We start from the raw sequence: 26672 nt of genomic DNA, 5'->3' as shown, positions 1-26672 counted from the left end.
TTCCCACATTTTAAGTCTCTCTCTTTCTTGCTCTTGCTCCATCCGCCATAGCTCTCACCTTTGTGCTCTCTTGCTCGATCCTTCTCACCTCTCAACTTTGACAGGAGCTCACAACCAAGAGATATCAAACTGACATAACTAACATAGGCAAGCTAACAGACCCCCCCCCCTCCCAATCCGTTCCTTACTTGCCCAATGGCACGAAAGGTTTGGTCACTACTAACGGCCATTTGGTTCCAAGTGGTTGGGCTATGAATGCTTTCAAAGAATTGGCTCTATGGTTGATGCTTTGAGCACAAAAATTTTGGGGCTTTTGACCGTTCGTGTCAAATATTATGCCCGTGGGTACATGTACAACAGAAATTGCAGCTAAAATTTTGGTATTTCTCATGTAATGTGATGTATATGCCCTTGGAACAGCTGTAATCAGTTGTGGAATGCTATAGCACATGGTTTGGCGCTTTTGAAAATTTAATTACAGATCTGAAATCTGTGCTTCTACGTGGTCATTTATTGCTGATTGGTACTTGTTTGTACCTTGCTCACTTGGGTGACAGTTGGGGCCTGTATTTGCTGATTTTTTTGTCACATTTGGGCTGAAAATCATGGCTGGCAGCAGTGACAGCAGTAATCTCATGCACATAAAGAACCTTGAAGGAGCACGTAACTTTGCAGTTTGGCAAAAACAGTGCTACAATATCCTGTTGCAAAAGAAGTAGGCAAAGCCAATTAAAACCAAAGGGGCAAAGCCCGCGGACATGGAACAGGAAGATTGGGATGAGTTAAATGAGCTTGCACGCTCAACCATCGAGCTATCGATTTCGGATGCTTTGCTATTCAACATTGAAGGTTTGGATTCTGCATATGCTATATGGACTAGACTGGAAGAACTGTATGCACATAAGAGTGCTACAAGCAAAGTGTATTGGCTGAAAATCATGGCTGCCAGCAATGACAGCAGTAATCTGATGCACATAAAGAAACTTGAAGGAGCACATAACTTTGTAGTTTGGCAAAAACAGTGCTACAATATCCTGTTACAAAAGAAGCAGGCAAAGCCAATTAAGACACAAGGGGCAAAGCCCGCAGATATGGAACAAGACGATTGGGATGAGTTAAATGAGCTTGCATGCTCAACCATAGAGCTATCGATTTCTGATGCCTTACTATTCAACATTGAAGGTTTGGATTCTGCATATGCTATATGGACTAGACTGGAAGAATTATATGCACAGAAGAGTGCTGCAAGCAAAGTGTATTGGCTGAAAAAGCTTATGGATTTGCGTATGAAAGAGGGTACAGCAATGTCTACTCACTTGAATGAGTTGAACTCCATTTTCAGCCAGTTGGTTGCCTTGAAGTTCATGATTGATGAGGAATTTAAGGCTACTTTCTTGCTTTGCACTCTACTAGAGAGTTGGGATACATTCAAGACTGCTATGAGCAATTCTAATGTGATCATTTTGTATGTTGATGTAGAGAGTGCTCTACTCATGGAAGAAATGAATCGGCAAAACAATGCATCCAGTAAGTCTTCCAGTGCTTTGCATACTATGGAAAGATCACAGCAAAAGGGAAAATATGATAGCAAGGGACGCAGTAAATCACGTGGCAAAGATATTGAATGCCATCATTGTGGCAAGAAGGGTCACTTTAAACGTGACTGCTACAAATGGAATAAAGAGAAAGGAAAAGGCAAGAAGACAGAATGATAGCAAGGAAGGGAAGAAGGACAGTCAGCCTAAGAAGAGCAGTGTAAAAATTGAAGAGGTGAATGTAGTCACTCATGACAGTGATAGTGGGAGTGACGTACTCTTTGTCTCTTCACACTTTGGTGCACATGCTTTACTTGCAGATGCATGACATGCATACTTGGATTCTCGATTCAGGTGCTTCCTTTCATGTCACCCCTCATCGTGAGTGGTTCTCTGACTATACAGGGGGTCGACATGGTGTTGTCCATCTTGGGGACAACTATGCATGTGACATTACAGGTATTGGCAGTGTGCAGTTGTAGTTTCAGTATGGCTCTGTCTTTACACTTCAGCATGTACGGCATCTACCTCAGCTCAAGAAGAGCTTGATTAGCACAGGGCAGCTAGATGATGATGGTTTTCATACCACCTTTGGTGATGGAAATGAAAGATCTGTAAGGGATCTAAAGTGATTGCCAGAGGGTGCAAGAGTGATACTTTGTATCCATTTCATGTATCTAGTGTGCGTGACCATGTTGTTGCCGTGACCGAGCAGCCAAGTATTTCTTTGTGGCATGGCCGGTTGGGATACATAAGTCAAACAGGAATGAAAGTGCTTTCTCGTTTGGGTTATTTGCCTTGTCTTCGTTATGCTGATTTTGAGCATTGTGATCATTGTATTTATGGCAAACATGCATAGACATCTCATAAAAAATCTCTTTCGCTTTTATGGCATGGCCGGTCGGGACACATGAGTTAAATAGGAATGAAAGTGCTTTCTCGTTTGGGTTACTTGCCTTGTCTTCGTTATGTTGATTTTGAGCATTGTGATCATTGTATTTATGGCAAACATGCACAGACATCTCATAAAAAATCTCTCGCTGAAATCTTCTCCTCTATAGTTAGTACATTCAAATGTATGTTAGATGCCAAGATTATCATAGCACGGATGAAGTGCTTGACAAGTTTAAAAAATTATTGGCATTAGCTGAAAATCAGACAGATAAAACACTTAAAGTGTCTTCGCTCTGATAATGATGGGGAATATGTGTCCATGGCCTTTCAGGCATTTTGTGACAACAATGGGATAAAGAGGGAGCTCACTGCCCGTCATAATCAGCCCCAAAATGGAGTTCCAAAGCGTATGAATCGGACCATACAGGATAAGGTCCGTACGATGCTGTCTCATATTGCATTACCCCATGGTTTTTGGGCAAAGGCTGTTATGACAGCCGTTTACTTAATTAATCGGTCACCAAACAGGTCTTGGGGGGGGGGAGGAAAGGGAGTTTCCCAAGAAGCGTGGTTCGGTAAGCCACCTTCATATACTCACCTGAAAGTGTTTGGCATCAAGGCTGCACATTCGTAAAGAAAAACACAGCAAACTTGAGCCAAAGTCCTGTAAATGCATTTTCCTAGGATATGGTGACGAGGGTGAAATGGGGTATAAATTATGGGATCCTGAGAAAAGAAAAGTGGTATGCAGCAATGATGTTATCTTCCAAGAAGATCGCATGCACAAACAGCCTAAAAAGACTGAGGAGGTCCGTAGGGTTGTATTCCGAGAAGAAATACCTTTTGGAGAGCAAAATGTGCCCGCTGTACAGCAATAAATACCTGCTGTAAATGAACTTGTAAATGCAGAAAATGTTGTTGGAAATGATCAGCCAGCTATTACCCATGATAATGAGCCACTACATATGCAGGACAACAAGCTGTTAATGCTGATTTGCAGGCTGAAATGCCAAGACAGCATACTGAAAATTGAAATTTGCAGGAACAGCCGGCAAACAATGATCATTGGGTTAGGAGATCGTCTAGAGCTACTAGACAACATGACAAATTTGTTCCTGGTGCAAATAATGTGGTTGATTATGTCACGTTAACAAACTGTGATGAACTGTCTTGCTTCAAGGAAGCAATGGATAGACAAGACAGCAAGAAATGGTATAAAGCAATGTTATCAGAAATGGAATCTCTTGAGAAAAATGGGACTTGGGACTTGGTGCAATTGCCTCAAGGGCAGAAAACACTTCCATGCAAATGGGTTTACAAGATGAAGAACACTTCTGGTTCCTCACCAAAGTACAAAGCAAGATTGGTTGCAAAGGGGTACAAGCAGGAGCATGGCATTGACTTTGATGAGATTTTCTCTCCTGTAGACAAAATGACTACATTGAGAACCATTTTGGGCTTGGTTGCAACTGAAGATATGGAACTCATACAGATGGATATAAAGATTGCATTTTTACATGGTGATCTGCATGAGAACATTATATGCATCAGCATGAAGGGTTTATTGAAAAAGGGAAAGAAAAGATGGTATGTAAACTCAAAAGAAGTTTGTATGGGCTGAAACAAGCACCAAAAGAATAGTATCATAAGTTTGATACATTCATGCAGTCTCAAGGCTTTCATAGAAGTCAAGTGGATCACTGCTTGTACACCAAGAAGGCAACAAATGGCAGCCTGATTCTCCTTGTTTTGTATGTAGATGACATGTTGATTGCTGGTAGGGATACTCATGCTTGGACTCACTAAAGCAAAGTCTTCATGGCAGCTTGGACATGAAGGATCTTGGTGATGCAAATCACATTCTTGGCATGCGAATACTCAAAGATAGATCAAAAGGCTTACTCGGTCTATCTCAGCAAGAGTATATCTCCAAGGTTTTGCAGCATTTCAATATTGAGGGGGGAAAAACAATCGGGTTCCATCGCCTCCATATGTGAAATTCAGTCCAGAGGACAGCCCTACATCTGATGATGACGAGGCTGAAATGGCCAAGATACCATATGCTTCAACTGTTGGATGTATGCCATGGTTGCTACACGTCCTGACATTGCCTTTGCAGTGGGAGTGGTTAGCAGATACATGGCAACCCCTGGCAAAAAGCATTGGAATGCAGTCAAAGGTATTATGAGATACCTCAAAGGCAGAAAGGAGTTGTGCATCTGCTTTGGAAAGCAGAAGGCATCTGTTGTTAGCTTTACGAACGTAGACTATGTTGGTCATGCGGACTACAAAAAGTCTGCTTCTGGATATGTGTTTACTTTCACAGGAGGAGCAGTCTCTTGGATCTCCAGGCTACAAAAGTGTGTTGCATTGTCTACTACAGAGGCAAAGTATGTGGCTGCCACTAAGGCATGCAAGGAAGCTTTATGGCTTTCACGTCTGGTGGGAGAGCTTGGCATCACAGAGTTACCTATTCTCCATTGTGATAGTCAGAGTGCTATCATGCTAGCACAGAATCCTGTCTTTCATGCAAAGACAAAGCACATACAGGTAAAGTACCAGTTCATTAGAGATGTACTTGACAGCAAGAGCATTGAGCTTGTCAAAGTGCATACAGATGATAATCCTGCAGACCTTCTCACAAAGGGTCTTCTAGCATAGTGGTTTGCTCATTGCCGACAGATGATAGGAGTTGGATAGATATATGTATTTCAGCTTTGTGCATACCTAGACTTAGCTGATTCTTTTCTCCTCTTAAGGCACATTGCCTTTAGGTGGGAGGTTGTTGGGAATGAAGGCCTCATGCCTTTAAATGTGCTCGGGTGTGAACACACCCTTAGCACTTTTACTTACACATATATATCTATCTAAAAACCTAAAGGTACACAGTCGTCATTGTACCTAAAAATGTGCTCACTCTCTGCTATTGCTCTCTCTCACACTTTCTATCTCTCCACGCACAACGAACACCTCCTGTCTTGATCTTCGTGCCTAACCTGTCACTATACACACAGAGTCGGTCAATCAACATGATTAAACAGATGTAGCTCATTTGGTTAAGTTGAATGTGCATTGTGCACATTCATTTAGTATAGGTGTAGAAAAAGGAGATTTGAACCCAGGTCAGTGGGTTGATAAAATAAATGGCTTACCACTAGGGTAGCTACATGATTACAAAAAAGAAAGAGTCAGTCAACGTGTGTGATGCTGAGCGTGACCTGAGGGCAACAGTCGACACCTCAGGGCAGACAGGCAGATTTTCAGGGCTAGTGCGAAGGTTTCAGAGCAGGTGCACGTCAGACCCGGGAGTGTTGAGACTGAACAGGGCAGGTGGGTGCATCATACATGCGGGTAGGTGCATATCAGACCTGCAGAGCACAGTTAGGAAAGGGAAGGGCAGGTAGGCATGACTTCAGGGCTTGGCTGGCAGACCTGTAATGCAGCACACTTGTTCATGTGACCTTGGATGCTGGACTGAGATCTGCAGACCTGCAAATGTGACAGTGTGGGTAGAGCAGCACAGATTTTTCAGGCAGCTGATCATGGTGGAACTGTCTGTGAAAACAGCTGGGTACGGACTGCTATGACTTCAGAACAAATTCTGTGATACAGTCAGCCAGGGCAGATCTGTGTGATTGTTGCTTTTCACAAGACTATGGCCTGTCTTGATGTGGCCTTCATTGATCGGGCGGTGGAGGCCATGAGCCTGGATTCAAAAGATGACAAGGAAATGGTGCTGTGCATGGAATTACAGCTGGTTGTCAAAAGCGCAACAAGCATGATGTAGATCTCATGGATGCAGCTCATGGTCTGCCTTCTCATGCTATTCCAGAAGTTCACGATGTACCTTGTCAATCATCTCCGGTGCGTTCAATGTTTAAACTGCTAGCCAGCAAGAGGACTCTCTTGAGTTGGATTGGGAGCATCTCTTGGACTTTGCTCTTACTTTTTGGGAGAACACATGGAAAACAATCAGAATAATTTACCTACTATTTGTTAGAATTGGTGAACTAGGGGCAATGTCCAGTTGTGTCACTACTTCCAGAGTTAATTTAATGACAGTTGAGTTAGGGATAGGTCTAGCTTACTGTAGACCTATTGTACGTTCATTCTATCATTCTAGTACTTGCATCTTTTAAGTGTGGGACTGCTGCCCACTCTTGCTCACTGTCTTGTGTTCACTCTCTTTTTTTACTAATGAGTATTTATATTATATCAAATGACTAAAAGAGTACAAAAGTCATGGCAAAGCAGCAGCAGAAATTGCCATATGCCGAGAAACCAAGTCCTCCCTAGAAAGAAGATCAGTGTGCTGAATGATATCTAGTTGCCAATGTAGGAGACCCTTCAGCCTAGCAAGATGTCTCTTAACACCAAAAGCAGAATAAAAAACAAAAGCATTCCAGGTGACCTAATTGTGCCAACGGCTCCAAAATCAAAGAAAAGAAAATAAAAACTTCATATGTGGTTGCCCTAGAGTGGGGTATTTGGGCTTGGCAAAGACCCAATATAAAGGGTGCGATGATGTGCTAACCACAACCCTCCAAATATCAAACCAAAGGGTCCATTTTTTTAGAGCTAAAAGGCAAGAAAGAAATCTATGGCGAGAGGATTCCACACTAAAGAGACAAAAAAGACTCTTTTTTTTGCAAGTAAAATGTGGCTGAGTGCAACAGAGTGCTCATGCTCAACGAACTAGCTGGAGCTGATGCAAAGTCACTAATACATCATGTATACAAGCCTCTCAAGGCGGTCTGGGTGCAAGAAGCCGGGGGGGGCGCGGTATATTGCCAACTGGGGCTACTTGCAAGCATCAAGAAGAATAGACCCTGGCCACCCCAAGTGCGCATGAAGTGACCCCGGAGCTCCTGACTCGCCCTGGACTTGCCCTGCACCTGGTCCCATTGGCCGCGGAGGGAGTGGATAATGGAGGTCCAAAGCTCTACTAAGGTCGCATGTGCTGAAAGTCTCTCTCCGCCGAAGGCCTCCTGCAACCGCGCCTTCCAGATATGCCATCCAGTAAGACTACCTATGATCTCCCATACTTCTGAGCGGTCTGTTGTGGGCTTCAATACCTAGCAGATGGGTAGAGCCTCCAAACCGACCACTGTGCACGACCTTGCCTCGATAATGAATATCGTATCCTGCATCTCGGCCTCATACAAAAGGTGACAGCCCTAGCTTACTGCCTGCCAACAAAAAGCTCCCCATGAGATATATCCAAGACTGCGTGTTATACGACGAAGGATGCGGCATGCTCCTCTCCACATGAGCTGCACCTCCTCACATGACCAAAGACAGTGCTTTGGGGTTTCCAGAGGAGGGTACTATGTGCAGCGCTTACAATCTCCCTCCTGCATCTGGGCAAGCCAACTTCCCACCACCAAGCCTCCATATGCCACAAGCCATAAAAAGTACGACACCCTCCTCGGCCTCCAGCTATCCCATAGGTGGCTCCAGAAGGTCCGTCGGAAGGGCTCCGTGATGTTGTGCTCCGCCCAGTGTCTGCTACATGACGGCACCCAATCCATCTCCTCCTGCATCAATACATGTCTGCCTATCCTGACAATGTACTCTAGAAACCTGGGTGGCTTCTTGGCGACCGCAGAGGCCGGCCATAGCCACTCTCCTAAATCCCACTCCAGCTCATCAAGTGGTCTGCCCTCCCAAATCCAAAGGCGCCACTCCCTGACCTCCTTCCAAAAAACATAGGGTCCAGTCGCCATGTCTTCCCCTGAAGGCCCACCACCCGCATCCTCCTCCACGAAAGGGCGGCAATCCCCTCACATCCTGCTGCCCTCTCTCAAGGGCCAGACATCCCCCCTCTTGAACGATGAAGAAAGTCCCTTGTGGGGCGCCACCACTCTACCTGCCACCTGAAGGGGGATGCCAACTGGTGAAAACCTAGCTGCCCATACCTCCCCGGGCTCTATCAGCTCACATATCAGGGGAGCAAGTCACTCTGGAGGTATTGTTGTGTCTATCTCGCTTCTCCTCACCTCCACTCCTCTTTGGCAGCCTGATACTCGCTACAACACCTCCTTGTCCGCCATCCTTTACACCTCCCGCCATGTCCTGATGGTAAGGGCTGGGCCAGCCTCCCACCCAGCCCACTGGATGTGGGGGTGTTCATCTATCTGTGCCCCTTCCCGATCTTTGACCTGGGGGTTCCAAATCACCGAGTAACGGTCTATTTCCTCCTGGCAGTCTGGGGGCCTCTGGATTAGGGCCTTTCAGAGGCCCTGCCACAATGGAGTAAGCTGCAAAGAAAAGATAATCTAGGGGGAGGTGATCTGGGCAGACGTGAAGATCCATCTCAGGGACGGCCTCCACTCCCCGCCAAGCCTCGGTCTACAGTCCTAAAGGCCCTCCTGCAATAGGACCTTCCAGGTCTTCCCGCCTAGTGTGAGACCACGGACAACTAGCATGCCCAAGAGGGCCGTACTCTGATACTCTGGGTCGATGATCCCAAGCCCTCCCTCTGACCTATGTCGTATGATGGTCGCCCACGCCACCTTGGCCCTGGAATCCCTGGAACCATCAAACCCTGACCAAAGAAAGTTTCGCACTAGGCAGCGAAGCTGCACTACGAACGATGAGGAAAAGCACCAACACGAAGCGATGTACCATGCCGTCGCTAGAAGGACCTAGTTAACCACCAAGGCTCGTCCGGCTAGTGAGAGGCAAACCGTGCTCCAATAGGTCAGTTTCCTCCGAATAGAATCCACGACAGGAAGAAACTGCTGGACAAGAGTGATGTTGAGTCCCACCTGGAGCCCTAGGTACCAGACGGTCTGCCCTCTGCTCACCCATCTGAATCCCAGGTGGACACCCCACTCCGTGCTAGAGTCGGGTTTGTGAGGAAACCAATGGACTTTCGCCAGTTGATTTTCGCTCCCGCTGCAGAGCAGAACACGTTAAGAGCCAGCCTCAGTCTCTCCAGCATCAACTCATCGTCCTCTATGTAGAGGGCTGTATCATCTGCGTACTCTAAGTCTAGCAACTCAGTCTCCTCTCTCGCTGGAAGTCGGAGGCCGCGTAATCCACTCGCACATGACTTGAGGAAGTGAGCACCCTGTTGGTGGCCGATCTATACAGGCGAAGACCCCACGAATCCAAGCCTGGGAGAATCCCAACCTCACCATGGTGCCCTCTAGGAAATCCCAGTCCACCCTGTCATAAGCTTTCTCGAAATCCAAGACTAGTACGGTCAGTATCTGCCCACTATGCTGAGCCCATTCTGTCGCCTCAAAGAAGGTAAATACATTGTCAAGGATGCTCCTATCTTGGACAAAGCCTGTCTATGTGTCATGGATGATATCTGGAAGCACGGGGCGTAGTCGCCTACCAATCATCTTTGCCAGTGCCTTATAGGCCACTGGCAATAAGGTGATCCGCCTCCATTGGGAGAGCTCCAACTGGTCTCCCCCTTTGAGGAGAAGACTGATGAGGCCTCCCGAGAGACTCCCTGGCATCTATCCTAAAGTGAAAATCTCCTTCAAGGCCCTCAATAGGGGGTCCTTCACCACTTCCCAATAGGTAGCGAAGAAGGCCTTTGAGAGGCCATTCTCCCCCGGGCATTTCTGCCCATCCTGTGTATGGAAAGCCTCCTCTAATTCCATCTCCGTGAAGGGGGCTAGGAGCGAGTGTCCCATCTCCTCTGTGATGAGGGACCGGATGTGATCCCATACCTGCTGTCTACATCTCTGCTCTCTAGCTGAAACTATCTCCTGCTGGAAAAGGCACATGTAATAGTCGGTGGCAATCTCCATCACCTCATCTGGGCTAGAACGGGTCCTCCCATACTGATCCCGAAGGCTGTGTATCTGCTCTCCTGCGGTGCGGGGCTGTTGCACCTGGAAGAACTCCCCGCACATCGTGTCCTTCCACGCCCAGAAGGCTATTGAGGTTCGGAATAAGAACTCCGAGCGCCTGTCTTCTAGGCCAGCAATGGCTGCTCACGCACGAACCTCTTGCGCGTGGAGGATGGGATCCCCTAGTGCCTCCTACAATAATCTCTGCATGGCTGCAAGGTCCCGCCAGAGTGCTCTCTCCTCCTCCCAGCACTACTGCATGTTCTGTATGGCTGCCTCTTGGCACATTCTGCTCGACTCAGCTAGGAGCTCTGCAACCTCCTCTGCTATCCGGTCCCTGTTGTCCCACTCTCTGGTCTAAATTTGCTCTATCTGTCTCGTCACCTCCTCCCTCCTATAGATCGAGTCAGGGATCCGACAGGATCGTGTGTCTAGGGCGGATGATGGGGGGTCAAGCGTCAAGAGAACCGGGCAATGATCGGACAATGTGGTGCCTGCCAACTGCTCAATCTAGCCTCCACGAGAGCCACCACACTCTCCCACATAAAACCTATCCAACCGCTCCAGCAAGAGTTTACCTAGCCGCCTGTATCCCCAAGAGAAGTCCAACGACCTCTCCCTCCTGTGGAAGGCAAGGTCTCTCCACGCATCACATGCTACTACAAGCAAAAAGACCTCCCATGCCTCCTGCTCTTCCCCAACCATGCCCCGGTAGTTTCTGCCTCTACCCTGTTGGTCCTCCAAAGCCTCCAAGTTGTTGAAATCTCCTCCAACGATCCAGAAGTCCACCTCTGGGAGTCCATCTGCGATCTCCACCCAAAACCTGCTGCGTGCCCTAACCTCCGTTGGGGCATAGACATTGAAGACTCCAACGCACGAGTCCCCAATATCTAGTCTGATCCATAGAACTCGGGCCAATAGAGGTGCATACACCTCCACTTCTACCGCCGTGGGCACCTATGACGTGCTCCCAGTACGTGTGCGAGCTGCCCGGAAGTACCTTCCCAACCCGCTAGGCCTGGGTGGGGGTGAGCTTGTGCTCCTGCAGAAGCAAGATGTCAATCTGTCCAGCAAGGGCAGGCTGCAGCTCCTACCAAACAATCAACTTCCTGGAACCACATTCCCCACTATAGTGGAGACTAATCACATTCCAAGATGCAAGGTGTAAGCTCATGGGGAAACCTGTGACTGACCGAACAAACATCTGTTCAGTGTGGATGCTCTTGATGAGGAGGAGAGACTGTGAGGCATACAAGTGCGCTTTGCCACCGGTCTGGACAGTGGACTCCAGTCCCCCATCATGGCCCTCGGCTGGACCATAAGGGTGATAGATGCACCAGGTGGCACTATCAGTGCATCTATCAGCCATGTTGAGAAGCGCGACCCTGTACACTGGTAGAAACGGGCCGCTTGTGCCGGGGCCACTCGATCACATCTCTCAGAGCTCTCCACTTTGGGCGGGCTCTAAAGATAATGCTCAAGTGTGGGACCTCGGCACCAGCCCACCAATAAATGTCCATCATGCAACCAGGCCACTATTGTGCAAACAGTGCTAATCCTTCATCTCCCATCCACTGGGAGATGTGATCCGCCACCTTGACTCTTCAACTTCTCCTCAATCTGTGTGGTCATCCATTCCCCTAAGTGAGAGGCCTGAAGAAAAAAGGTGTAGTTTGGTCCATCCGGTGGTGCTAGTAGGTGGACCTTGTCCCTCCTTGACTTACGAACCATGAAAATCCCCACCTCTAGAGGTAGTGGGAACCCTCCGCGCTCCGCAACTCTCAAGTAGAACCATAGGCTACTGCGGAAGAACTCCTGAGGCAACAACTATGCCTGTCTCGGGAAGGTATGGCGGGTGGCAGGGGCGGATGAGCTAGTGGCTATGTGGGAGGGGGAAGACTGTTGGTGCACGAAGGAGGTAGGTGTGTGTGGCTCATCACCCCCTGTGGAAGGAGGGGGGGTCACCTGAGCCGGGTGCGGATCAGGGGGGTTACTCGGTAGGGGGGTGGTGGGGGGAAGAGGATCGAGGGATGGACGGAGATGCATGGCGGGTGTTGGGGGGGGGGGAGCAAGGGGCGGCGGGGGGGGGGGGGGGGGGGGGGGGGGGCGGCGGCGGGGGGATCTCCTGAACTGTGGGGACTCAAGCAGGGCGGTCTATGGCTCGGGTGGAGGATGTAGGGGGCTGCGGTCCTACCGGGTGGAGGGACAAGGGGGGGGCTGTGGAGTGCTTTGCTGAGGGGGAGTCACACGCCCACGTGCACCCTGCTGACGAGGCTGGGTCTGATGAGCTGGCTGCGCCCCCCCTAGCATCAAGAACAAAAGACAAGCCTAGGTGTGTCATACAATTAAATTTAGGACGGTCCTCTTGTTTCCCAACCCTTCAGAGTAGCTTTGACAAACCCAACAATTCCATCTTTTAAAAATTAGTCACCAAGCGATTCTCCGTAGCATCCCACTACACCTTTTCAAGAACAAACTTCCATGTCACCAGGAAAGAGGAAGATGATGAGAAAGGGGCATCAACATTAAGAATATGCCCCTAGGAGCCCTGAGTGCTTGTATTACCATGCACCACACCCCGGTCTTCCAGGAAGAAATGAGTAATAAAAACCCATGGCTTCCGATTAGTGCACATAGCACAAAAGAAAAACCAATGAAGAGCAACCATATGCATAGTTTTTTCATATGGAAATCATATTTCATACGTAGATGGGTATGAAAGTATGATTGGAGTATGATTTACACCCTGTGACTAAATCATACGTTGCCCTAATTTTAAATTTTAATGTTAAAAAACTGTAAAAAAGAATCTAAATCTAGTATTTTATACTAAATCGAGTAAACAAGCTAATAAGCTGAATGAAAACTAGAATCCCAAGTGTGTTGACACCACGTGCACTTGCTTGTCGATTGCCCTTTTCCACATTGCTTCATAGTTATTATAGATTTCCATTCCACTTATATCGTTCTTACCATTCATGTCGGCCTGAATGCAGATAAAGCTTCGTTAGATGAAGACATCACAACTAATTTAGCTTGCTGAAATATCAACTTCAGCTATAAAATCAGAAATTTCAGTGATTTTAAAGACAATACTAAAGGAGACAAGAGTGGTTCTCAAGAATTTGAGAGTTTAGTGGCTGTTATTAGTTAATGTCTAAATTTTCTGAAAATTTCAGACTTCTAATCAGAGATTTCAAAGATCATTAACCTAATAGTAAAGGGAAAAAGAGAGTTTTCCAACAATCTGAGAGTTAAACAGCTGTTAATGTCCGAATTTTCTAAAAATTTTCAAAAATTTCAGACTTATAGTCCAAGAAATTTCCAACAGTAATCAGCCACTCAGACTTGAGAGTCAAGACACGCGAGAAAGAGAGAGAAAGAGGGACAGGGGAAGAGAGATGCAGTCTGAAATTTCAGACAGACAAAAACAGCACATGTAAAAGACAAGAGACAGGGGGAAAATAGTAGGAAAAAGCTTACCCTTCAACTTTGGAGTAGTCGATATACAAGCTGAAGGTTAAATTGACCTGTTGCACAGTCTACAAGCAAGTTTTAGATTTTCTGGGGCACGGAGAAGGCAGGCAACAGCAAGTGACACCTTGGGTGAAATCGTTAAGTGTTTTTTATGATTTTTGCCCATTTTGGAAAAATCCTGATGTTTACTACTTTTTTTTTACCTCTTTCTTCCCCAAGAGTATGTCAAGCATTTTAAAAAAATCCATACTCCTATTTTCATATGTTTTTTAGATGTCTGATTGGCCAATCAGACACGTCTAATAAAACCTATGACTACATGAGTCTACATTCAAAATAGCCCCACCACCCATACTTTTAGGGGTGCAAACATGGCTCCAAGAGATCCAAGACATACCAATGTGCAAAGAGTCTTTTCTCCATAACATAAAACCAATGTGTCTTGCAAGATCCTTCAAGGTAGAGGTAGGGCAAAAGCTGCAAAAAATAAGTAAGCATGGGTAGCATGATGGACTGTGCCACTTAAAGGCACACATGGAAAGGCCAAGCCTATGATATCTAGTAAGAAAACTTGGCTTTTGTAGGAAATCCATCATAGCAATTGCTTTGGCTGAACATCAATGCCCAAGGGATATCCCAAATGCCTTGCAACACTACCATGGGGAACTTGTTTCAAAACTACCACGCCATTGTAAGGACTACAAATTTGTTTCAAAACAGCTAATGAGGGAGAATTTGGCAGAATTAATATGAAGACCAGAAGCATGTCCAAAAACATTCCAGACATCCAATGCCTCGTGGAGGTTTTCTCATTCTGCTTTGAGAATCATAGAAGTGTCATCTACCAATGACTGGCCAACAAAATGTTTGCCAAAAGTAGGAGAAAGACCAAGCAATTGTCTCGTGTCCACGAAATGAGATAACATGGAGAGGACTAGATGGGTTCCCAAGGCAAAGCACAAGGAACTCAAAGGGCAGCCCTATCGGACTGAGCGTGCAAGAGTGAATGGCTCAGTAAACCCATCATTTAGCATGACCCACAAAAAGCCATCAGACTGAGCAGGCAAGAGTGAATAGCTCAATAACCCCAGCATTTAACATGACCCGCAAAGGGGCATCGATATTGACAGTGTATATCAAATGAGACGTGCTGACAAACCCTATGGGTGTGCATAAGTTCTGCCACAAAAGACCAAACCAAGTAATCAAAAGCCTTTTCAAGATCCAATTAAACCAACACGACTTCCTACTTAGATTGCCTAGCATAGTCAATGCCCATCTGAACGTTCAACACATTACGTATGATATTTTGGCCCTTGCTAATCCATACTGATTAGGGTACACTAGGGAGATGCTTATGGAGGCGATTAGCCATCACTTTTGAGAAGATTTTATACATTGACCCCATCAAGGAAATTGTTCGCTAATGTTTCAACATGAAGGGTGAGGGCACTTTTAGAATCAAATTGATCGCTAATGTTTCAACATGAAGGGTGAGGGCACTTTTAGAATCAACTTGATAACTCCTGCCTTCCATGATGCAAGCATGATCCTAGTCTCCCAAACCTGTTGGCACATGGCTGTCAAGGGTTTCACCAACCCATTCTAGACTTTTGTCCTTGGGCAAATGCAACACATCCATAACCACTTCCTTGTAAATATCACTGTCCAAAGCAACATAAATGTTTGGCAACACCTGATTCCCGACCAAAGCATAGAGAGCCAAGCGGACCTAGATGATATGCTCAATAGAAGGAGATGAAGAACCAAAAAGACCTAGAAAGTAATCTCTACACATATGCATAGTGGATTGCGGATCCGTAACCAGTTGACCTTCTGCATGTTGAGGTCTATTCATATTCTCTTGAGCAAGAGAGGCGTAGAATCCCTCAAAGAATTTTTGAGACTAACATGATGCATCTTGCAAATTCTCAGTCTAACTTTTCAATTTGGCTTGCTGATACAATTTGAACTGAAACTACTAAATGAGATTCACCAACCTTGTAGCCAATGGAATAATAAAGGAATCATTTAAGGAATCAAGCAATAAAGAGTGGACCAAAGCCAACGTTTCTTCTGCAACTTGCTGATGTTACCTACAAAGAGAGGCATGATAAATGCCATAATACTAGGTAACCCTCTGCACATTATGAATCGATTGCTCAAAAGAGTTACTGCCCCTAGAGGGTAAATCAAGTAAAAATCTTTCAACTAACTATCTTGTATAATCATTAAAAGATGGATGCTTTAGATAAGATGAATTGAAACACAAAAAGAGCTGTCCCAGAGATTGCGCAAAAGGAGCGATAGGGTGTGCAATCATGTCAAACAACAAAGGAAAATGATTAGACAATGCATATTGTTGCACCACTCACATGTCCCAAATCTCTAGTGAGAAATCATCATCTTGCATAACATACATATGATCTAATCTACACCATATGGTAGTATATTGTGCCAACTAAAAAGGAATGTCTTAGTTGAATGGGAGAAGCCAAGACTAGGAGTTCTCCTTCATAACAACCAATTCAAAATTATGCTACACACAACTCTTACGTGCATCCATCACCAAGTGCTCAAAGGTAGACTATGAATGATGAACAAACATATTAAAATCTCCCATCAGCACTCCCGATCTTCCAAGTGACAGACAAGCTTCTAGGTGGTCCCATAGATCCTATCTAGACGATGGATCATTTGGTGCATAGAGCTTGGCCAGCCATGAAACCTTCCCTTCAAACAAAATTTCAACAACCAAAAAGTATCCATGCACATCATTCTTGACAAGAATTGACTGAAATTTCACATGCACGACCACGAGCACGCATGAACAGTGTCGTGTTGAATCCCCTACATAAAACAAACGCAAGCCATGGCAATCCACAATTTTGCCTATTTCACCATGACTTTTATGCTAAAGAGAACATAATACATCCCATTGATTATCATGCAAGATACACCACATGCCACACTCCTCACTGCATGAGCAAATGCCACGCACATTCCAAGCAGAAAGCCTCATATATCATGAAAAAACAAATGAATTCAAATCCCTATACTCCGCTTTGGAGGTGGAGGGATCATTCCCTTGCTTCATGGCAGCCCTTGGACAACAACAATCCCAAGGGGTGATCACTTTATCACGAGGACCAAAAGCAAGCCGAGCAAGAGGGTCCCTCAAATGGTAAAGAGAAGCCTTTATAGGAGAGGATTTTTGAGTGGCCAATGAAACCATGTCATTAATAGTATGTACCAAAGATGGTTGCAAACTTCTTACCTCTTCTAGAATGCACATCAATCCCATCTCGATCAGGTTGGTCCGATGTTTGCACAAGTTGTTTCCCTTTATCCATATTAATCCGCACAAAGGTCTCATCTACTTGAGGGCCATCAACCATAAGATCTTCATTGACTATAGGAGCCAATCCTTGGCAGCACTCTTCTCTAGACATTCACCCATGAAGTGCCCCAATTGTTCACAAGAAAGGCAATGCCTACAAAAGTACCCCATTTCAAGCGAAAGTGCAATGAAGGCATTCCAAGACAATTTAAGCATAAACAATTGGGCCTTTTGCATGAGGTATCCCACAACATGCACACATGGTTGCAATTGGTAACCCTCAAGTTGGGGTGAACCAAAATAGTGCCAATATCCCCCATAGCATCTTGAAGCAAAGGCCAATAATTGCAGGATAGTATTCCACTTCAACTCACACCACGCATTCCTGCTAGAGCAAATATTGAAAATCCGCTGATGGTCTCTAAGCCACAACATGAACCAAGCGTCTATCAAAAAGCAAAGGAACCTCGACCCAAAGATCGTCTTGATACCTTGTCGATTTGAGCATTACCTCATAAAAGCCTCATGGGCGAACAAAGATTTCTCCCACATAATCCCCCTACAAGATGGAGTGCAACCATTGACAAATCCACGAAAGCACCGGGATCGTACCAATGAAAAAGAGAATGACCTTTCTTTCATAAAAGGATGAAAAGGGATGCAGCACAATCTTAGTATCCATAGTGGCATCCAAAACATTCTCTTTGTCCTAATTCAAAAAGGATTTCTAGTTGTTTTGAGCACATTCACCCACCAACATATTGGCATAACTCCAACAAATGTTCCTAGTCCAACTCCTAGGAATCATCAACAGCTAAGATAACTTGCGTATAAGAATGTGCTTGATGCTCATACTATAGAGGATCTTCAAAATCTGCCATCGCGTCACTACGGGTGTGCTTGTTGTGTTTGATAGGTGGTTGAACCTCAAAGTATGGCTGCACCTCTAGGCATGGTGTCACCATTTCAGTACAACGGGACCAATACTTCCGCCTCCTCCATGTTCGAGTTAGGGCCCAACGCCTCCACAACTTGATCAATGAAGGCAATATTTAACTCTGGTATGGTCGATGCTTTGCTTGCAGCCCGAGCATACACCCTCTCTCTCACTCGCTCTTTGTCGCTATGTTTCTCTACAGTCACCCTCTCTTCATCTCTCTTTCACTATCTTCTTGGCAACAAGGGTGGGTAGAGATAGTGAAGAGAAGAACATAAAAAAGGAAGTAGAGAAAGACAATGAAAAGGAGGAGATGCAAATCGTTAGCACCACACTCAAAGAACAAAGAATGAGACAAGCAAGGCGATTGAACATAAGGGTAAATAGCATACCTGACAAAGAGGGCTCATCACCTGAGAAGGATGGTAAAAATATGTGCATATGCCTCAGATACAAAGAGCAAGATGCATTCCCCTTTACCAAAGCCTAGGATGTTGGGAAAGAACCGCAAAAGTACAAACTCATCTTGAGGTTTTGAGATGAGATGGAGACGATAACCTTCATAAAGGAAGAGCCCGTATTACTTGGACTCCCATGCTCTACTTGGATGATGACCTTTCTAGGATGCACGTGGACCATAGGTGCACGAGTATGCCCAAAATGCTCAATGCCAAGAATGAGGGAAAGAAAGTAGTGTAGTGTATAGAAAGAGGGAAAGAAGGCAATATATAGAGATGGCAAAGTCATCTCTATATAGAGATGGCCAAGTCAAAAAGAAGTGGCGCGAAAGATTCATTCATCTTTGGAAGTCTAAGGTTCCCTATCAAGGTAAAGTGTTCTTGTGGAGACTGCTGATTGGTGGTCTTCCAACTGGAGAGGTGTTGCGTGCTCGAAAGATCCCTGCTGATCGATGTGCATTCTGCACTACATGTGATGAAACATTGCTTCATCTTTTTGTCTCTTGTCCGGTTGCTCGACAAAACTGGAGTTTTATTTCCCGCATGTGTTCTCGGAAACTCAGCACCGGATAACGGCCCGTTCATGGGTTATGGGAAAGCTGCCCTCTCTGCCTTCCTTGCATTCTGATTATTCTTGCCTATTCCGTTTCCTTAGATGGACTGCCCTGTGGCATATTTGGCATACTCGGAATGCCTTCATTGTTTATTCAGTTTCGGGAATCCATGGTCATGTGGCCCATGTTTGAGGTTTAGTGCTATGGCAGATTTCTTCTATGATATCAGCTGACCTGGTTCTTCCTGGCATTGCTGCTCCCTGGCTGGCTATATTTCACTCTACTCCAGCTGTCCTTTCTGTGTGATTTTTTTCTTTATGTAAAAGTCCTGATAGTCTTTCTTCAGTTTCTCTAATGACCTGATGGTCTGATGTAATAGAAAGTAAGAGATATAGAGAGCATGCTGACCTGATGGTCTGATGTAAATATTTACTACTTAATTCAATTATCTTCACGAAAAAAAAAGAGATGGCCAAGTCATCATTGATGGCAAGGCGATTGAATAGGAAAGCACGACATATGAGACAAACACATCAGAGATATGGATGACAGAATGGAACTGTAATGGCTCACTATGGACACACCCATGGAGGGTGGCGCAGGTGATGGAGAACCATGAGCTGATTCTAGTCACAGAGACACATCACAGTCCCGAGAGGAGCATGCCAAGATTACAAGGATATGTTTGGGAGTCCACATACAGGAGCTGCACGAGACATCAGGATACCACCCGAGGCTGACCTGCATTAATGGCCTCATTAATGACCTGTTTATTGTTTTATATTATTTCATCCTATATAATGGCTGCCTCTCCTCCGTTGTACACTTATTCAATACATACACACTGCATTCTGCTTGAAAGAGGGAGCCTAGGAGCACTCTGCTGGTTGCCAACAGCCTCTGCCTTTGTACACACTTGAGCCTTGGTATATGGATTCTGTTTCCTGAGTTCATTACTTCTGAGTTCACATGTTCTTCTTCCTTTTGTTAGTTCTCAACGTTTGCAGCAGCTTCATCTTTTTGCTTCCATTGCTCCCCAAGCCATCTCTTCTGTTGTCCTTTACGGATGCTGAAACAGGGGTGGCTAAAGGCCCTTCCATCTGGAGAGCATGGCTGAAATTAAGCAGTCATCTTAGCATAGTGCTTGGTGAAATTTTCAAACAAACATTGATCAGGAAGAATTGATGGCCACAAAGCCTCACCTATATTAACTGAACCTTCTTCACTCATTTCTTTTTTAGTAAAAAAGATAAACTTTGCATAATTCAACCGAATAAGTAGATGGTATTTGTCTAAAATATATCAAGCCAGAAGATAAAATCAACTAAATGCACCATATTGAATCTAGATTACCAGTTTTTGATTTGCATGCTTGTCAGAGATCTGAATGAGAACATACTTGAAGATACCTGCTCAACCAAATACTGAATTACTATACCTGATTTCCATTTCCATCACAAGAAACAGAATAAAAGGAACCCTGTTCCTCCTTTATTTTAAAGGAGTCGCACTTTATACCTTCATCAATCTCTACTGTGGGGACTTGGTCACCAACCCACTCTTCCGCCTGATGGGAGCATACCCAATATTCCATTAAACGGTGAGCAATAGCATGTTTTCCAGGAAGACTGAAGATCTCTTTAGTAGGTGTCCCTTCAAGAACTGCTTTCAAAAAGCTTTTATGTATCCACCTTGCATCCTACAAAATTTTGAAGCACTGAAGTGATTGCCTGGATTTAATTTGACCACAAATCATTTTTCCACACCTTCAGTGAGACATAAAACTAGATTGATTTGTGCATTTATGCAAGAGTCCGATAAAAAGTTCATATCTTGTCAACAACAAACTAAACGAAGTTCATATGACCATTGCTATATGTATGATTTCCCAACAGAAATATATTTCAGCAGAAACAAGAAGTTTAGGAGAAAATAAAGTTGGATTATGTGCAATTGCAACTTTTGACAATCTTATAAGGCAGTATATCAGATGTACAAAGCTCCTGGAATCACTCAAGGCTTGCCAAATAACTAAGGAAGAAACAACCAACCCTTTTAGTTAATGGCGGTAGAAAATTTATCTTAACCTAGTGACCTGCCACATTCATGTTTTGCAACAAATAAGACTTTTCAGTTTCAATCAGTACCAAAGCATTCTGTTGTGCTCACATATGATAATTGGCCCCTCCCTCATCAATACTACCTGGCATTGCTTTCCAACAAATGAAACTTTTCAGTTTCAATCAGTACCAAAGCATTCCATTGTGCTCACATATGATAATTGGCCCCTCCGTCCTTGATACTACCTGGCATTGCTTGCAGCTGCACTGCATGTGGTCTCTCCTGCTTGTAGCCACCACCATTACCCTCACCCCCATTCTCCACTTTCCAGCCCTTTGCCTCCTCTTCTTGTTGAGCTAAAATTCATTACCCATTGATTAGCTCTTTAGAACAGCCCCAAAACAGTAACTTACCAAAACTTTCATTAAACACGGAGCGGTTCTAGAGAGTTTCTATGTCCCACATGCAAAACTCTAATTTGGGAGGATCCTTCCACATCTATGAATAAACAAGCTGCCCACCATTCAGCCCATCTTTGCCTTGTAGGTTTCAGCCACCATCAGCCCTCTTCCACTAGCGGTCCAGCCCCCAGCGACTCCCACTACGTGGTCTATAGTTGTCGCCCAGCCTCCCATTGCTAGCAATGATCAGCTATCATCATCTTCAGCAGGTCATTTTTGTGTTTTCAGAACTTTTCTTCATCAGTCTTTGCTCCGATTGGTGGTTATTGCACTCGGGTCCGTCTTCAAGGGACAATACACATCGACACCTCCCTTTGAGAGCCACCGGCTGTAGGACAACTCTACCCTTCAGTATCTTACACATTCTTTCCTTCATTTACAGCATTCATTTATTCACTTCAGAGTTCTCTTTCTTCTCTGTTTGTATTTGTGTGTGTGTTTTTGAGATTTGTGTTTTGTATTTTGAGTTTTGGATTTTGCATTTAGGGTTTGAGTTTTATATGTCACTGTCTAAGTCTTTGTGTTTCAATTATGGTCGTACTTTCTATGTTTCCTCACTACAATTCCTAGCATATCCTCGCATGGTATCAAAGCTAGTGCTCTTGTAAAGAGTATCTTGTGGCTATTGTGGACTGCTTGGTTGTGTGCAAGATACACGAATGACACGTATCTAATTCGTGATGGCTCAAACAACTTTATCTTCAGATCCTCTGATGCTTTCTCTAGCTGCCCCTTTAATGGAGGCCCTAAGGAGGTAACATGGTCTTGATTTGAAGGACAATGCTCCTACTAACCATTCTTGTAGGGATCACTCATCGAGGCCCAACTCTTTTTTGTCTCATACTCCTTCACAAGGTGCATCTTAGTTGGAGTGCTCTGCTCACGAGACTAATCACCTCTCAATTAAGGAAAGACTATCCACTCACAACACAACTGAAAGTTCAAACTCTTCATAATCAAGTCTAGTGGCAAGTTCATACAATCTATTTTTGTGTGAGTTTGATTTTTTCTATGCTACTCCCCTTATGTAGGAACCAACTGTAAGTCACCATGGAGACCTAGATTGGTACTTGTATGGTTTCGAAGAAAACTCTTATATTCAAAGATGTTTCACAATGTAATCTTTCATCCTCTATTTCATTTGAGTATGAGTTTGGTGCCTCCCATTCACCTTTACATTTCTCGCCCTTCCCTCTGACGTCACTTCACATTTAGATTCCTCTTCTTTCAATCAAGATCCTTACTTTAGACCTACAGTAGGTAGGTTATCTAGTCTTACCACACATTGTCTTTGATACACATCAAGGTTTTAGGCCATCACTGAGGCTCAGAAGTATACCAGTTGCTACATTGTTAGTAGGATTTCCACCCTTTAACATTGTGCATTATACACACCTGCAAGTGTATTGCTCTTTATTCTCTAGTTCTATTGTGTGGGGAATTCCCCTCCTACAAATTGTACCACTCTCCTCGATTGCTCAAACACATGAATCCCCATCTTGTACTAATGAGTCACCTCCTCCTTTGAAGGAAACAAGGAGTGGAAAGGAATCACCTCCACATTTAAACCCAATTCTGCCTTCCTCGATTGACCCTAAACACAGTCCACATTCCAATACCAATGGTCAATCTCCTTCTTTGAAGGAGAAAGAGAGCAGTACACTCACCCTTAAAAAATAGGTTTTGCACATTTTGCTAGAAATTGAGCCATGTAGATAACAATTGTCGTGCAAAGGCCAAGGGTCTTAGACCCACACCCAAAATCACCTTATCCCCAGCTAAGGGTCTTCTATCCACAACAAAGTGAAATCCAATCCCTAGTCCTAACCAACCTCAACCTCTTCTGGCAATCATAGTGCCACTCCAAGGAGGTTGAGAGGGGATCTTCCCCGAGGAGGTAGTGCAATTTCCCCACCTCTTGGTATCCATCTTCATCAGTGGCTGGTTACCAATGAAATGGATCCTCAATCTCCCCCTCATTCAATGCCTCATATGATCTCTAACTGATTTGGTCATTAGCTTCGCCTAGGCTAGTCTCTTTGGAGTCGTAGGTCATCCTTAGGAATCTTATGCTAGTTTCCTTTAGGCTTAGTCATACTTCTCGAAAATCCCTTAAATTCACTCATATATATACACTCATTGCATTGTCTTTTCATTTAGCTTTACTTTTCTGTTTTCTTTTGCTTTGAAGCATCTCCCCACTAACCTCTGTGTTGTAGATTCTCATCTCTTTTGCAGGGTTTTGTGTTTCAATGTAGGGCTAACATGCAGCTTTGTACCAGTCCTTCCTTGGCTACAGACATGGGATGCGCACTGTTTCTTTCGTGCTTTCATCTTCCTAGGAGATTTACTCTTCTACCGACACAGAGCTTCCCCTCTTGAGGTAAATCATGCACCATCTCTCTTGATGCTATCATGGCAATGACTTCTACCTTGCTCTTCTAATCACGGTGCTTTATCCTCATCTTCATTGTCATGGTTCTCGCCACCACAAGAAAACCAACATCAAGCTCCTCTTTCTCCTTCGGCATTGATATCCAAGATTAAGAGGGGGTTTCTACCCTTTCATAGTATTCTATAGGCTTCAACATTTATCTTCAACATCACCCCCTCCCCCCCCCCCCCCGCCCGCGCTGTAACCAGCCTTCCTCCTTACATAGTGTGGTAAATCCTTGATTACAACTTAATTACAACAGCAAACAATAAATGCAAATCTGAAAATACAAATTTACCTACTAATCTTGGACAATGCACACCCAATTGGCCCCAAAATTGGTGCCCCTTCCGGTATTTCTTTAGCTTTATTGAAGAAAAAATTGATTTACAATGGGATTCTCCCAATCCCTTTCGGTATTTCAATTCCCTTGCTGTCCAAAGTGACTCGCAAGTCTTCAATCTATTTTGCCCCTTGATTCAGGCACCCAATTGGTCTTCACCCACTTCATAGATGATGGAAATGCCCCAAATTCAATGGCTAGCTAGCCCTCCACCTGAATTCAGCTGAAATTCACCTTCAGCCTTGTTGAATCCAAGTCTTGGAGCTTTCAATTTTTGGCATGCTTCCCAAGACTGCTGCTAAACCCTAATTTCTGCTGTAAATTAGGGTTTACAGCAAAGAAATTTGCAATTTCTCAGCCTGCAAGGGTCCAAATGCTGAGATCTTTGGAGCAAGGCTGTGAAATGGCTGGGAGATGAGAGGAAAGCTATAGAGAGAAAATTCAGAGTTCTGTTGCGAAGAATGACTGAAAATCAGTCAAGTGTAGTTGCTGCACTGCCACAACAGTATGTAGATGCAAAGAACTGAAGAAAATCAATCATTTACTGCTGCTGCCATGCCTCAACAGCCTGTAGATATTGTCTCCTGATGTTGATTGGTCTTCTTTTGCCCTTGGCTACCTCAGAACGTCCTCCAATGGCTACAAATCCGACCAACAGCCTCCCCTCCCTCTCTCTTGCAGACTGAATTTATAAAAATGCCTCTCCCAAGCCTCTAAAGACGTTTTTCAGTCTTGTATGGGCATTTTTCACAAGTGGCAGCCTTCTCAACTGGTTTTTTCAACATTTTCCATAATTAAATATTAATTTTCATTCTTAAAATACTGAAAATTAATCTAATAATTATTTCGGTGCCCTGAAAAATAATTTGACTCGCCAATAATTAAATTGGCTAGGCAAGTTCCATTCCCGAGTGTCTCTCCGCTATCTTTGACCATCAGATTGACGTTAGGTACCATTAATCACCACTTCTCTAGTGTCACGAACTAACACTTATGGCCAAATGGATGACCTAGGCTAACAACTGGCACCAATTACCACCAAGTACCTATGCGGCATAACTTATAGCAACTTTTGCCTTTGACATCCCGTGATTTCTTCGGGTCCCGGGCTCGTAAATTTACTTTAACCCCAATTGCACCTCACATGTGCATCATTTACTTAATCATGTGATTAAAAATTAATCCACATGTTAAGTGAGGTTTCAAAAATACATGTCCTCATGACACCCGCCCCTCCCAAATTATACCTTCTCATTTGCATTGCATGATTTCATCATCTTTGTAAAGAGCACCTGAGCAAGTGAACAATTCTCGCACAAGGAACATTGTCCAAGTAGCACTTGAGCAGCATGCACATTCTCATCATGTAGCATACTACTATGCATCTCATTATGCAAAGCACCCCAAAGCAAATCTTGAGTTGTCTCCACTAGCAGTTCTTCACCACCTTACCACCACCTCACCTTACTTTATCACCCTTTCTACCATCATCAACACCCTCGAGTGGTTGGGTTAGCTTGTTTGTTTTGTGATATACTAGACCTCCCTATCCCTTTTCACTTTCCCCATGGGACATAATTACTTGAAAGGCCACAAAGCATATCTATTCTCCCACCTCCCCCCACCAAAAAAACTCTAATGTGGTTTCATTCGTCTTTATAGAACCTGATAGGCCAGTGGGCAACCGACAACACTCTTTGTCGGATGCCTTCGTCTCTCTAGGGTGATCACCTAGACTCCCTTGGTAAGATAGCCATTGCCTCTATAGTCTTGGTAGGCCATTGGCCAGTCAAGATGTACCCTTCATCCAATGCCCTCGCTATTTTGGGGTGGGACGCATCAAGGGTAAAAATGGGCTTGAGATTTTCTTCTAGTCCTTTCCTGGTTTGAACTTTGGGCATAAGAGGGGGTGTTGAGCTAAATATTCTTTACCCAAAACAGTAAAATACCAAAACTTTCACTAAACGAAGAGCAGTTCTGAAAAGTTTCTATGTCCCACATGCAAAACACTAATTTGGGAGGATCCTTCCATATCTATAAATAGACAAGCTATCCACCATTCAACCCCATCCTTGTCCTATAGGTTTCAGCCATAGCCCTCTTCCACTATCAATCCATCCCCCAACAACTACACCTACATGGTCTACAACTATCACCTAACCTCCCACTACTGCTGATGATCAGCTACCATCATCCTTAGCAAATTGTTTTTGTGTTTTCAGCACTTTTCTTCACAGGCCTCAACACTCCAATTGGTAATTTCTGCACTTGTGGAATCTATCTCCTCGACAATACACATCAACACCTCCCTTAACCCACTCCCACAAGAACCACCGGCTGTTGGAAAGCTCTACCCTTGAGCAT

At 44.6% G+C, this 26672-nt stretch overlaps 1 protein-coding gene across 6 annotated transcripts in view; it reads right to left on the bottom strand.

Moving 5' to 3' along the window:
* The window catches only part of LOC148010221 (uncharacterized), a 159822-nt gene that overhangs the window by 20931 nt on the left and 112219 nt on the right, over positions 1–26672 (bottom strand). For 5 of the 6 annotated variants that reach the window (XM_087672512.1, XM_087672513.1, XM_087672514.1 and 2 more), the window contains 2 exons: positions 20528–20708; positions 20363–20418 (listed from right to left, as the gene is read on the bottom strand). In XM_087672512.1, coding sequence (XP_087528638.1) covers positions 20363–20418; positions 20528–20708 — 237 coding nt within the window. The remainder of the gene's footprint in view (positions 1–20362; positions 20419–20527; positions 20709–26672) is intronic. The other variant, XM_087672518.1, reaches the window with a different exon arrangement.

This window comes from Lygodium microphyllum, chromosome 30, assembly GCF_053477565.2.
Source record: "Lygodium microphyllum isolate KBCC chromosome 30, Lygodium_microphyllum_v1.1.10, whole genome shotgun sequence".
NCBI lineage: Eukaryota > Viridiplantae > Streptophyta > Polypodiopsida > Schizaeales > Lygodiaceae > Lygodium > Lygodium microphyllum.
This window is presented reverse-complemented; position numbering and strand designations above follow the sequence as displayed.